The sequence below is a fragment of the Crocodylus siamensis genome, chromosome 1 (genome assembly GCF_052110815.1).
Source record: "Crocodylus siamensis isolate JL-2025a chromosome 1, ASM5211081v1, whole genome shotgun sequence".
Taxonomy (NCBI): Eukaryota; Metazoa; Chordata; order Crocodylia; family Crocodylidae; genus Crocodylus; species Crocodylus siamensis.
In genome coordinates, this window is record NC_143395.1 from 97,212,068 (window position 1) to 97,227,221 (window position 15,154).

Consider the following 15,154-nt stretch of genomic DNA (forward strand, 5'->3'; position numbering starts at 1 on the left):
AAAAGAGCCCAGAGAACAAATGTCCTCTGGCTCCTCCCACTACCACCACCAGTGCTCAACAGCAGCTGAGCACAGTCCCAGTTCTGACCCCGGCCCGCTCCATGCCCACTCCAGACTTGTCCTAGAAGAAGTGGACCAGCTCCAAACAAGCTGGAACCTGCACGCACAGCCCGAACCTTGGCCTACTCTGTGCCTGCTCCAGACTGCCTGCCCACGCTGAACAGTGGCAGCAGCAGCAGCTGGGCAGAAGCTGATGTCAGGTGTGGGGGAAAAGTGGCCGCTTCCTGCTCACCACTGCCAGACCCTTCTTGCTGCAGCTGCCCAAAGCCTGTACCCAGGCTGCCCTGCAGCTCCTGTCTACTACCACCACTGCCCCACTGGGCAGCCCGGAGACAGTAGTGACAGCAGCAGAGAGGAGCCACAGGGCAGCCTGGGTGCAGGCTCTGGGTGGCTGCAGCTAAAAAGGGCCCAGAAGAGGCAAGGGGGAGGCAGCTGCCTTTTCCCCTCACTCCCAGCAGCAGCTTCTGCCTGGCCACTGCCACTGCTCAGCATGGGCAGGTGCAAGCATGAGGTGGGCTGGGGTTGGGGCTGTGTGTGTGGGTTCCAGCTGGTCCGATCTTGCCAGGACAGGTCCAGAGTGAGCACAGAGCAGGCGAGGATCCAAACTGTGCACATGGGTCCCCACCAGTGCCATGGGGTTGGGGCCAGCAGCAGCCAAAAAGAGCCACAACCACCTGAGCTGCCTAGAAATGCAGTCCAGCCATGAGCCACCCCAGCCCTCCTGTGCACCTGGGGGTGGCAGGACGTGCCATGGGCCAGACAGCACCCGGGCCTAGCAGGACTGAGGGACCCACTGTAGGCTGGACCCATGGGTCACATTTTGCCCACTCCTGGGCTAGAATGTGCCAGACAAACAGAGCAAGAAAGGATGGACTTCAAATAACTAATAAAACAGAGCTTTTGATTTCATCCTGTCTGATATTTATATAAAATGGCGTTTTGTCATTAACAGTTACTTAGAGCAGCATGACCCCTCAGGACCCTTCACTGTCCAATTCTCCCTCCCTCCCTCCCACCCACAGAATTGGCACCCCTCAAGGTACCACTACAATCTTACAGAAAGCTTCACACCCCTTTCTGATGCACATAAATTGCAAAGTTCACAGGAAAACTTAGTAATTAACCATTCCTGCCTTTACCCTAAGGCCAGGTAAAATTAACTTTGGAGGGTATTGAGCGCCTTTAGAAGAAACATTTTTTTTCAGTAAAACAAGAGGTTCTTCATAAGTCAAACAAGAACAGGAGTGCTTGTCTATGTGGAATGGCAGGAAGAGGTGTTTGTCTTGATGACCATATGGCTGTATGTAATGGAAATCAGTTACTAAACATATTGGCATGGCCAGATGTTTGCATGGTCACACATTCTGTTCTTAGTACAGGAAATTTCTGCTGTTCAGACACCTGCAAAGCTACCTTACTTAAGGCTATAATGCTGCTTTTCCCAGAGGCCTGTACCCACTACTTCTCAGCATCTGCCAGCACACATGGTTAGCATTACCTAAACATTTTAGAAGCCAGAATACTCATTCCCCATCTTGATCACATTCATTATGTTTTAGTTCAAAAAGAAACTCAAACTCCTGAAATTTCCCTGCCAAAAATATTAGAAGTACTAGGTAACTTTTTGGGAAACAGAATGATGAACGCTGCCACAATATAACAAAATTAAGTTGTTTTAAACTGATCACTTTTGACCGGCATGAACAGAACATGATATTTCTAATATATTTAGAAAATTATTGTTATAGATGTTATTTGGAAACTAAAGTAACTGAGGATTTAGTAAAATTATCATCTACCTCTCGTTGTGTGTGTGTGTGTGTGTGTGTGTGTGTGTGTGTGTGTGTGGGCAATGATTTTTTTAAGATTAAAAATATATTTTTTTATTTATTTAAAGCAGATTTTTTTTATTTACTTGTATTTTTTGTTAAGATTTTTTTTAAAAAAAACCCTATATAACAATAGTTTTCATTTAAGATACATTAGAACTCAAAATATCATGGAATAGGGATTATATCTTCTAATTATATACTATTAGAGACAATGTATTCATGTAAGTTTTTTAGAAAAGTTTTATAAATAGGTCACAACAGGCCATGGACTATACTGGAGGTCCAATCTTACCAGGTTCCGAGAGGCTCCTCTATAGATTAGTAAAGATTAAAGAAAACCACTCTACCCAACAGGACTCAGTGCTCAGTCTAGAACAGTGGTAGACAATTATTTCAGCTGGAGGGCTGCTTAAGTTTTGGTGAGCTGTTGAGAGTAGACCTTCCCCTTGACAGGTGCCCCGCCCCCTGGTCACCATCTTGGAACCAAAAAACCCCCAAATTTTATACTAAAAATCAAGCATCCACCATAACATTTTTAAATTTAATTTTAAAAAGATATTTTTGTCCTGATTGTGTTTGTGTCATGTATATAGAGGTAATAGCATAATAGCCCAAAATGAAGTTTTACTCTTGTATATTGTAGAGGGGCAAGGGGTATGGGGTTTGTTGTGGGGGGGAGGTGTACGTGTGGGTAGCAGTGAGCAGGCACACGGATGTGTGGGGGGGTACATGTAGGGAAGGGTGTGGAGGCTATGGGTGGGTACGGTGTTTGTGGGGTGTGTGATCGTGTGTGGGGAAGGGTGTGGTTGTTGGGTTTGCAGGGGAGGGTTTGAGGGTATAGTGCGGTATGCATGGGATCCCTGCACAGGCACGCCCTATAGCACCCGTCCTCACTCTGCACACCCTATGGCACCCCCCAACACTGCCAACAGCATGCAGCCCCAGCGTACCTCGTGCCTGCTTCAAACTAACCCCAACAGGAGTGGAACAGCCAGACGCACAGACAGCCCCAACCCACCCCAGGCCTGGACAACACTGCCTGGCCGTGACACGTCCTGTTGCCCCCTGGGCATACAGCAGAGCTGGGATAGCACCGCACCATGCTGCCTTTCTGGCAACCCAGGCAGTGGCAGGCACTGGTCCCAGCCTGGCAGTACCAGTGGGGACCAGCACACAGCCGACCCACCCCACACCTCCTGCGGACTCACCTGCTCACACTGGACAGCTGCAGCCGCTGTCCAATGCTTCCTGCAGTAGACATGTGTAGCTCACACTGGGCTGCCCTGTGGCTCCACCACTGTCACTGCCGCTTCTGGACTTCCCAGTGGCAGCAGCGCAGAGCAGGCACAGGGCAGACCACTGTGGGCTCCGGGCAGCTGCTGCAGGAAGTGCTGGGCAGCAGCGAGAGGGAGAAGCCATTTTTCCCCTGTGCTAAGCACGCTTCTTTCTTGCTGGCACTACTGCTGCTGCAGCTGTTCAGCATGAGCAGGTGAGTCCACAGTAAGCATGGTGCAGATTGGAGCTGCACGTGGGTCCCCACCAGTACCGCTGGACCGAGATCAGCGGCAGCAGCAGTCAGAAGGAGCTGCCGCTGCCTGGGGTGCCTACAAAGGCAGTCAAGCTGTGGAGCTGCCCCAGCCCTGCTGCATGCCCAGGGAGTGGCACAACATGTCATGGTGGGATGGTGTCTGGGCCAGGCAGGACTGAAGGACCCATTGGCAGGCTGAAGAAAGAAAGCCCCTCTACAGGCCAGATCTGGCCTACGGTCCATATTTTGACCACCCCTGGTCTAGAAGATCCCACTAGGCATCTGTGAGATGCTTAGTTTCAGTTCTCAAACTGTGGATTTGTATCTCCAGAGATAACATCGTTGTTAACAGCAATATATGGAGATAACTTGATTACCTACCCATCGGCCCTACTGTCTCTCTGCAAGTTTGTGTACACAGAGTCATGCCCTTCATTGGGGGGGGAAGTAGAAACAAAAGAAACATTTTGAGCAGAATATTCCAGAAGTCTGGAGGGATAAGTTTCTGAGTATAGCCTCTCCACTGATTTGACATCTAGTGAGGGAATGGTATGGTCAAAGGGAAAACCCATCATGGCAGCAAGCTTGCCAGGCTGTAAAAGAGAACCTGTCTGGGAATATTTTTAATGAAGTTTATACCAAACAACAAGAACACACTTTTTATAGAGCACAATAATTAAATTGAGGCTTCCTGACCAGTGATTTAAATCAACTCCACTCAGGGTGTGAGTGTATATATATCAGGTTGTCTGATAAATTTATGTCAGGCAGAAGTACCTAGGTCTTCCAAGTTTGCCCCTGCATGCTCCTCCCAGAAAGGCATGCAGGCACTTTTGTGCTTCCCTTCCAGGAGAAGTATGCAGTGTCAGACCAGGAAGCAGGGATGCCAACCCAAGGCAAAAGAGTTACTTTTTTAAATTCAAAAATTGGAGGGGGTTTTTAATCAGAGAAAACCAGGATTCCTGCTGATAACAAAACTTTCTTTTACCACCAGTTTGTATATTATGTAAATGTAACCCTTTTGCAAAGTCCTGGACATAGGCTGGGGTCAAGTTTACAGGCTCCTATGGGCTACACAGTCCTGAGAGAATGCAAGGTGCTGTGCTCCCACACACAAGATGCCTCTGCTCTGCACGTCCAACACTTGCCTCCAGGTTCTTTCCAACAAGAAATTCTCAATCAAGCTCCTAATCACTTAGTTTTTAACTGACAAATCTATTTTTTTCAAGGACTTCACAGACATGCATTTTTTAAAAGACTGATGGCAACCACACCAGGAAGAGCTGTGGCAGAGTGGGAACTTCTGCCTGCTTTACGTTTAGATAATCCTAATGCGGGCAGCACACACTTGTGCTGCATGCCCTTCCCAGTCTGGCTACATGAGGCACACAGGACAGTTTCACCCACTGAAGAGGCAATGATGTCCCACACTGCAGTCCCCCAGTTGAGAACCACTGGCCTAAGGGCTTGTCTACAGAAGCTGTGATAAGCTAGGCTGAGATTTTAAACATTTATTTCATGGTAGACAATTATCCCACAGTGAGAGTGCCTTTGTGCAGCTTATGTTAAAGTGATTCCAACCTGTAGAATAAAAAAGTCTGCATAGAAATGGAGTACCTAGAACATCATGGCTATGCTAGGCAGTTTCACCAAGTACACAAGGCTCCATGTCCAAGTCCTTCTTGCCGGGAATTTGCTACAGTCATTCTTTCCTATCTATTAACACCTGGAAATAAGTCATATTATACATTTTTCATAGTTTCATAGTTGGTGGGGTCAGAAGGGACCTGAGCAGATCATCAAGTCTGACCCCCTGCCATGGCAGGAAAAAGTACTGGAGTCAAATGACCCCAGCAAGGTGTTCGTCTAGCCTCCTCTTAAACACCCCCAGGGTAGGAGCCAGCACCACTTCGCGTGGAAGTTGGTTCCAGATCCTAGCCGCTCCGACTGAAGTAGCGTTTCCTGATGTCCAGTCTGAATCTACCCTCTGCCAGCTTGTGACTGTTATTCCTAGTCACTCCTTGTAGTGCTCGGGGGAACAGGGACTCCCCCAATGCCTGCTGGTCCCTTCTGACCAGTTTGTAAATGGCCACTAGATTCCCCCCATAGCCTTTTCTTGTGGAGGTTGAGATCGTTCAGGTCCCGTAGTCTCTCCTCGTACGGCCTGCCCTGCTGCCCCGATCATACAAGTGGCTTTCCTCTGGACCTTCTCCATGTTGTCCACATCCCTCTTGAAGTGCGGTGCCCAGAACTGGACGCAGTACTCCAGCTGCGGCCTGACCAGTGTCACAGAGGGGGAGGATCACCTCCTTGGACCTGCTCGAGATGCACTTGTGGATGCATGACAAGGTATGGTTGGCCTTCCTGACTGCATCCCTATACTGTCGCCCTATGTTCATCTTGGCATCGATAGTGATTCCAAGATCCTTTTCTGCCTCTGCACTGATGAGAAGGGCGTTCCCCAGCCTGTAGGTATGGTACTGGTTCTTCCTCCCCAGGTGCAGCACCTTATACTTCTCAGTGTTGAAACCCATCCTATTCTCATCCGTCCACCCCTGTAACCTGTCTAGGCCCAATTGCAGCCTATTCCTCCCTGCTAGCTTGCCCATGTCCCCCCACATCTTAGTGTTATGAGCAAATTTCAACAGGGTGCTTTTTACCCCATCATCCAAGGCACTGATGTTGAACAGCGCGGGCCCGAAAACCAAGCCCTGGGGGACCCCACTGCCCACATCCCTCCAGGTCAAAAATGACCCATCCACCACCACTCTCTGGGTGTGGCCCTCCAGCCAGTTAGCAACCCAACTGACTGTTTGGTGCCGACATCACAGTCCTCTAGTTTTTTAATGAGAATGGGGTGACAGATGGTGTCAAAGGCTTTCCTAAAGTCCAGAAAGACTACATCCACTGCTACACCTGCACGTAAGGATTTTGTGACCTGGTCATAGAAGGCCACCAGGTTGGTCTGATAGGACCTGCCTCTAATGAACCCATGTTGGTTGCCCGTAAGCATAACCTTCCTCGTTGGCCCCTCTTGGGCATGCGACAGGATAATTCTCTCAAAAAGCTTACCCAGGACTGAGGTAAAACTAACTGGCTTATAGTTGGACAAGGGGGTAAAAAAAAGCACCCTGTTCAAATTTGCTGATGACATTAAGATGTGGGGGGGATGTGGGCACGCTAGAAGGGAAGAATAGGCTGCAATCAGACCTAGACAGGTTACAGGGGCGGCCGGATGAGAACAGGATGGGATTCAACACAAAAAAGTGCAAGGTGATGCACCTGGGGAGGAACAACCAGCACCACACTTACAGGCTGGGGAACTCCCTTCTTGTCAGTACAGAGGCAGAAAAGGATCTTGGAGTCATCATTGATGCCAAGATGAACATGGGCCAGCAGTGTGGGGATGCAGTCAGGAAGGCCAACCTCACCTGTCATGCGTCCACAGATGCATCTCAAGCAGGTCCAAGGAGGTGATCCTCCCCCTCTACGCCGCACTGGTCAGGCCACAGCTGGAGTACTGTGTCCAGTTCTGGGCGCCGCACTTCAAGAGGGATGTGGACAACATGGAGAGGGTCCAGAGGAGGGCCACTCGCATGATCGGGGACAGCAGGGTAGGCCCTATGAGGAGAGGCTACGGGACCTGAACCTGTTCAGCCTCCACAACAGAAGGCTGAGGAGGGATCTAGTGGCCTGTTACAAACTAGTCAGAGGGGACCAGCAGGCATTGGGGGAGTCCCTGTTCCCCCAAGCACTACCAAGAGTGACTAGGAATAACAGTCACAAGCTGACAGAGGGTAGATTTAGGTTAGATATCAGGAGGCACTACTTCACGGTCAGGGCAGCTAGGATCTGGAACCAACTTCCAAGTGAAGTGGTGCTGGCTCCTACCCTGGGGGTCTTTAAGGGGAAGCTAGATGTACACCTTGCTGGGGTCATTTGACTCCAGTACTCTTTCCTGCCATGGCAGGAGATCGGACTCAATGATCTGCTCAGGTCCCTTCCAACCCTAGAAACTACAGAACTATGAAACTATGATTGATTAACTCTGGACTGCATATGAATTATATCTTCCAGATATCATGTAAGCATAATGTGAAACTAAGAATACTTCATGTTTTTCAGGCTGCATGCACTGATAACAGGAGCCAACAGCAATTGCCAGCTCACAAGATTGAAAAACTTCAGCTCTTCTATTGTCATACCATCTTCAGTGGAAGGTTACATTACAAATAATGCTTGAAACGGCTGACAGTGAACACAAACACACACCTCAACCACAGAATTAAAAAAATATGCTTTCAAAACATATAATATTTTCTTACATGCAACATGCCCTAGAATAAAATACACAACATGTCTTTGAAAGACAGAATAAAGGGGGGAAAAAATGTATCTTTCCTTATAGCAGCAGTACGAAGCCAAGCCTGCTCATTGTTCTGGTCTCTGCGGATCACTGCAGATTTCACTTAGCTCTTGCCAATAAGGCAGAAACTGTCCATACCATATTTCTTGCATGTAGCACTCCCTGAAAAACTCACAGGGATGCAGGCAGAGTGGGGTTAAAAAAATAAAAATAAAAAAAGTACGTGCTGTCTGAGAGCAAATACTGAATATAAAATCAGCAGGTCACGCCTCTTTCCTAACCCTGCAGTAAACATGTGCTAAGTTTTACTTAAGTCGTAGAAGAAAGAAGTAACAGTATACAAGGTATCTCAAGAAAAGATTACATAAAACTTTAGTTGTCATAAATACAGAGATGTATTAAATCAAAAATGCTGTTTCTTGTGTCTTTAGACTGCAAGCATTTTGAGACACCGCATTATACTAGGAAGTTTCTTGAGGAGGAACAAAAGATGAAATTTTGAAATAGTGGAAACCATACCTTCACAGCTAGCTGTACCATAGACATATGTATACCAAGATATTGCAATTAAAACTAAATTAATTAGATAAAGCTGTGACCAAAAACAGAGAAATCAATTCAGTTCAGAATGTAAAAGGTCCATCCCTTTGAACAAAGCATTTTGTTAAACCAATTCTGTAAAATTACAGTTTCTCTGATTAAAAACTGTATTACAAAGAAAGAAGATACATCCTCCAAATTATGACTTATGCCGCTTCTCCCACAAAGCCCATCTCTGAAAATAATTAAGGACCACATTTTTAACACAGACAATGCTTACAATGGAAAGAGACTTCAAGTCTTCTTATACAGCTGTTGCTGAAATTGTTCTTGCATAAAGAGACCTTTCTGATGGCTATCTATCTGATACTAAGTTGCACAATGGAGCTACAGGCTTATGGGTAAAAGGTTTGCCAGAATTGGAAACATAAACTACTCTTGGGTGTGGAAGTACTGGAAGTAAAGTATTAGTATAGTTTAATACACATGAGATATGTGCCCTTTTTGTGCTTGCAGATAAAGCGATACCTGTGTGAGTTATCACTTCTTTCAAATTACTGAGAGAGGAAATACTTGTAATTTGAAAGAAGTGATAACTCACACAGGTATCGCTGTGTTTCAGGGAATACAGGGTTCCTAGAAGTTATCAGAAATGGGTTTTTTTCTGAACCCCTTTTCTATTTTAAAGACTTATGTTTATTTCAGTGACAGTTATACAAAGTTAGGGTCCATTAGGCCCCATGCTGTATTTTCAAACCTACATACTTCTTTATTACCAAGACTTCCTTTCCACTGCTCATGTCCCTGACCTTTTGTTTCTTTTCACTTAAGGTCTGAAAATGTAATTAGTCTTCTGGCCTAAATCTGCAGCATAGGCAACAACCTGGGCCCACAATTCCACGTGTGAGGCCGCTATCACATCAAGCCCTTGGTGATTCATTTACCATCTCTACTGTTGTGGATTAGAAATTCATCCAATCTCCATCCCCTCTCAGGGAGTCAGCCGGGGAGATGGATGCATAAACAAGGGTGCCTCAGACAGTTTTCAATGCAGTTGTTCAGCTTTTTCCCACTAAAATCTCAACTTTCATACAGTTCTTACAGGAAACTGCCTCCTGTACTCCCAAAGAGAAATGAAGGGAATTTTCAGCAGCTGGTGTTATCTTCACAGGCTTCTGCAGAATCTATAGTGCCTTGAAGAAGATCCTTAAGCCTCCAACCCCTCTTCTCAGAAAACAGATGAGCTCTGATGTCACTCCAAAACAAAGTTTCTATGCAGATAACATTCTCTAAATCCTTGCTGGTGGGTTAGCTACTTTTTAAGGGCAGACTTATAGAAAAAAATAGGTTTTCTGAAATATTCTTGAAGGAAGAGGAACCAGAAAGGAGGGAGAAGTCCAATATTGAAAAAAAATTACTTTGCTCCAAATTTTGTTCACAGATATAATATACTTCTGGGACAACCAACCTAAGCCTTTTTTGGGAAGAGCAGCATATAAATCCAATTAATCAATCAAGCTTATGTTCATTATTTTTTAACATCTAGTTACCATTTCAAAATTATTATTTCCCCCAGACTCTTCCTCACCTCCACACCTCATTCAACTTCAACTGGCCTAGTTTGTTGCCAATTTCAAATCCTGGTTTCTACCACTGTTTGTGCTTCTAATGTCAGATATTCTATTACTGATCAAGGTTTCTTGTCCCTTTGATGTGCGTAAAAATAAATAAATAAATAAATGGACATATATTTCCCCCTCTAAAAATAATACATCTTTAAGCCAAGAAGCATCATTTATACCACATACCTTTAAGTTCTACAATTTTATGCCAAAAAGAATACTCCTAATATATTAACATCCTTTTTCTTTAATATCCTTTCAAAAACATTTTTTGAAATGCTATAGAAAAACAAAAACAGAAAACGGCTTAAGCTCCATTCCGCACTTCAAACAATGTATTGCCAAATAAAATAAACTTTTTACCAAAAAAAGGTTAAAATTAAACAAAATACATTTTCATAAATGTAAAATAAAGCTACAGGATTTTAGATTCAGCAGAAGTGAAGCAACAAGGCCATGTTTCATTTTTCCAACATTACTAGAAATTGAACGATTTGCTGACTTGTCAAAAATAATTCTTCTCTGTAAAACCCCTGAGGGCTACCTTCACAGCACTACACTGAAAGCAGATGGCCCACACTGAGTCTATAACTACAAGTCTGACCTGGCAGTCCTACAGAAATCACAACGACTATGCTAATTTTTGGTCTGAAGAAAAGTCTAAATTTCAGGTTGACTGCTATTATTGAGAGAGAGCACAAACCCAGGAACTCAAACTTTCAATCCTCCTGCCAACTTATCTTACAGTTACATTTTCCTGTTCTATTTTGTTTGTTAAACTGTTTTCCTCTCCAGTATGCAAATTTTCAAATAGCAAAGCAAGCAGGAAACTGATGGATTAAGCAAGAGATATAGTGAAACTGATTTTACACAAAGTATCTTCAAATGCACAAAGTAAGCAGCCAGAAAAAAGGAAAGAAACTACAACAACAGAAAGTGAAATTACTACAGATGTTACTTGCAAGAACTGTAGGTCAAAGATGTATGGACAAGGGTTACTTAAATTAATTACAGCCTTGCAAATAGGTTTGATAACAGTAATCATCCTCATTTTTCTTCTTTTTTCATATAAATGTTTATGAGCACTGCTGGAAGTCTTGTCTTCAGGTATAAAACAAATCTTGTGCAGACAGACTGTTTCATTTCCTGTCCCTCCTCAAATGAGGAAACCCTCAAGAAAAAAAAAAAAGTGCTGCCATCCACATGTTCAATCCCAACTCATTATTTTGCAATCCTTAAATGTTAATTTACACTCAAAGAGAAACCCATTGTGCTAGTCCGTGCAGGGGGAAAAGGGGCTTTGCCTGAATGATGGCTGAAAACAGAACCCTAATGATGCAAAAATTAAGCATTATTTCACTATAAGCCAATCAAAGTTGCTCTTAAAACACCCACATACTAAATTTGCAAGAAGAAATGGTTTTAGAAACAAAGGCAGTGTTTTCCTCTCCAACTGGCAAACCTAACAAGGGATCCATTCTTCACTCAGGAAAGGATTTTCCCTACTATAAAGTCCTTAGAGGCCCTAAATTCTGAGATATCTTCAGGACATCAAGAGCAGAGGCCCCCTGCTTTTACAATGGGTCAGGAGTCCCACCCCATGCTCCCCTTTTTCCTGGCTGTAGATACCATAGGATTGTATTCTGAATTTCCATTACATTAACCTGGAAAATCATTAGGGGGAGAGCACACGTGTCCAACACTGTCACTACCCAGCAAAGACTCCACCTATCTTCTCATTCACTTGCTGATTATATAAAAGCCTTTCAATGGGTCTGGGGCAAGGCATGCTGCTGCTTCTGCAAGGGTAGAACTCTTACTGGCCTACCTGATGAGCAACTCTAAGGATTCTGGGGAACATGAATTTTCTGGGGAAACTTAGTTTTAGCCCTCTCTAGATATTTCTGATTAGTCACAGAATCAATGAATCAGCAGGGACCTAGACAGATCATCGAGTCCAACCCCCTGCCATGGGCAGGAATGAGCACTGGGGGTTGGAGGGGTCATAAGACCCCAGCCAGGTGCCTGCTCAGTTTCCTCTTGAAGATTTCCAGGGAAGGTGAGAGCACCACCTCTCTGGGAAGCCCATTTCAGGCTCTGGCCACCCTTACAGTGAAGTAGTTCTTCCTAATATCTAACCTAAACCTATCCTCCCTCAGCTTGTGGCCATTGTTCCTGGTGACTCCAAGGGGGGCCCTGGTGAACAGACTTCCCCGAGTCCCTGCTGCTGGCCCCTGATAAGGTTGTAGGCAGCCACAAGATCCCCCCTCAGTCTCCTCTTACGGTGACCGAAGAGATCCAGGTCCCCCAGCCTCTCCTCATAGGGCCTGGCCACGGAGGCCCTCAACCATACGAGTGGCCCTCCTCTGAACCCTCTCCAGGTTCTCCACATCCCTCCTGAAGTGCAGTGCCCAGAACTGGACACAGTACTCCAGCCACGGCCTGACCAGTACCGCAAAGAGGGGGAGCAAGTCCTCTCTGGACCTGTTGGTGATGTCCCTGTTGATCTATGATAGGGTGCGGTTGGCTCTGTCTATTGCTTTGTCGCACTGGCGACTCATATTCATCCTGGAGTCTATCATGACTCCAAGATCCCTCTCTGCCTCTGTGCTGCCAAGAGGGTCAGCCCCTAACCTATAACCATAATGCTGGTTCCCTCTCCCCAGGCGCAGCATTCTGCACTTGTCCTTGTTGAACCACATCCTGTTCAGATCCGCCCACTTCTCCAACCTATCCAGGTCTGCCTGGATGCGGTCCCCGCCTGCCGGTGTATTCACTTTGCCCCACAACTTGGTGTCATCAGTGAACTTGAACAGGGTGCTCTCCACACACTAGTCCAGGTTGCTAATGAAGATGTTGAACAGCACAGGCCCTAGAACCAAGCCCTGGGGGACTCTGCTGCCCAGACCCTCCCAGGTCGACATGGACCCGTCCACCATCACTCTCCGGGTGCACCCCTGGAGCCAGTTTGCCACCCATGTGACCGTGCATTCACCAGTGCCGCAGTCCCTCAGCCTGCCCACCAGAATTGGGTGGGACACTGTATCAAAGGCCTTCTGGAAGTCCAAGATGATGACATCGACTTCCTCCTTCACATCTAAGCTTTCTGTTATCTGGTCACAGAAAGAGACCATATTAGTCAGGCAGGATTGGCCTGGCACGAACCCATGTTGGTTACCCCTCAACATCACTTCCCCTGCAGGGCTCTCACAAATGTGGCCCTTGATAATTTTTTCAAAGACCTTCCCCAGGATAGAAGTGAGGCTGACTGGCCTGTAGTTGCCAGGCTCTTCCTTCCTCCCCTTCTTGAAAATAGGGACCACACTGGCCCTTTTCCAGTCCTCAGGGACCTGGCCCGAGCACCAGGAGTCCTCAAACAGCTGTGCAATGACACCAGCCAATTCCCTCAGCACCCACAGATGAATCCTTAAATTCTTTGCAACTTCATTAGATGGCACATAATAAAATGCAATGCATATTCCCCCAAACAAAAGACAAAGTGACATGAAAAGGAAGCCTCCTCCATCTTTCTCCCAGTCCTGTAATTAAACTATCTTTGCTCCTTCACAATAAGACTGCCCTATAACAGAGATGTAAGCTAATGCATGCGATTCATATGAATCAAATGAACAAAAAGCAATGTCACAATCCATTAATAAAATTGATAAACAGTGTATTCTTTAACAATATTCAAAGGACATTAGTATTTTAAGAAACATTCACCATTAAAAACATACTGGATCATCTCTCTTGCTCAAACACTGAGAACTCCAAAATTTAAGAATCTCAACTCACCTTCCACACTATCAGAACAGGAGGTACCAATGCCTGTGTCCCCGCTGTCAGAAGCTATACTGTGTCTTCTGATATGGTTACTTTGACTGCTTGATGGACTGTTAGTGGCCTGCCACAAGGATTCAGTACCAGGCAACCATCCCGCTGAAGAATAATCTGAGCCTATAAAGAAGGAAGTCAGAAGTCTGTCATTCCAGATATTGACTACAAGCCAAACAGCACTTACATATGAAAAAAGGTACAAATCAGGCTCTGTGTACCCTATTGCAAGCTTGGCCCAAATACTGCAATAATTATTTCTACTGCAATCAAGCACAAACTTACATTTCCTCTAATAGGTTCACATAAATATAAGTCACTCATCATTTTCATATTTTATAAAATGAGAATATACAGTAACATTCACATAATGTTTAACAAGATAAATACATTTATTTCACTGCCCATTTCTGAATTCAGTTGTCACCACACTGAATAATTTTGTACTGAAAGCATGCAAAAGAGATGAAAAAGGGGAAGCAGACAGTTTGGACAACTGAAAAGTTGTATGGCCCTTGAATATGAAGGAGGTCACAAAGTTGTGGGACAATTACTCTGCCTGAATGCATTCTCTTAAATAAAATGAGCAGGGAACCATCTTTGGGTTTTTCCAGAGAGATTTTATTACTCCGCAAATTTACTCTCAAATCTATTGTTTTAAGCCTGCTATGGGTCAAGGACGTTGCAAATTGAAGACAACCATGTTTCTTTACTCTTTTCACTATAAGAACTATTTTTAATAAAGATAAACGATTATATTCTAGAACATAGTTCTAAGGAGATGGATGGTTTCTACAGCCTATTTCTATAGCCGCCTAGCCCAGTTGCCCAGCACAAAGCAGATTTTCATCAACCAGTATCTTAAGCATACTGTCCAGGAAGAAGAGTGGATAGGTATTGGAATACTTCAAATCAATAGCTCAACATTAAAACCTAGAAACAGTGCACAACCCAATTATTGTTATATGCTGATCTGGCAATAACTATGCTGCAGTTTCTATAACAGATTATTTTTATTAAGTGATAATACTGATCCTACAATAGCAACTGTTCTCACCTGGCAGGCACAGGCATTTTTCTTCCTTTTAGATCATTTAACATGAATATTCAAGTTTATTATGTTCTACCAAAGATCACAATCAATTTTTGGAGGCTCCCAAGAACACCTGGTTCCAGTCATGAGTGGGGGGCTAACTAACACATAGATTCTTTGTGGAGGATATCTGGAGCACATATACATACCAAGTAGTGCTGAGCTGTGGAGTCACCATGGCTTGAAATGCTCTTGATTTTGCTGAGGCCCAACCCAATGAACTACATGGTATATCATGAGCCTTTTGGCTTTAGATTAATAAGATACATAGTTTGTATT

At 44.9% G+C, this 15,154-nt stretch overlaps 1 protein-coding gene across 2 annotated transcripts in view; it reads right to left on the reverse strand.

Moving 5' to 3' along the window:
• The window catches only part of CEP85L (centrosomal protein 85L), a 171,746-nt gene that overhangs the window by 140,885 nt on the left and 15,707 nt on the right, over positions 1-15,154 (reverse strand). The window contains exon 2 of one of the 2 annotated variants that reach the window (XM_090038580.1): positions 13,744-13,905. In XM_090038580.1, the coding sequence (XP_089894706.1) occupies positions 13,744-13,905 (162 nt within the window). Of the gene's footprint in view, positions 1-13,743; positions 13,906-15,154 lie in introns of those variants that run through there. The other variant, XM_090038589.1, reaches the window with a different exon arrangement.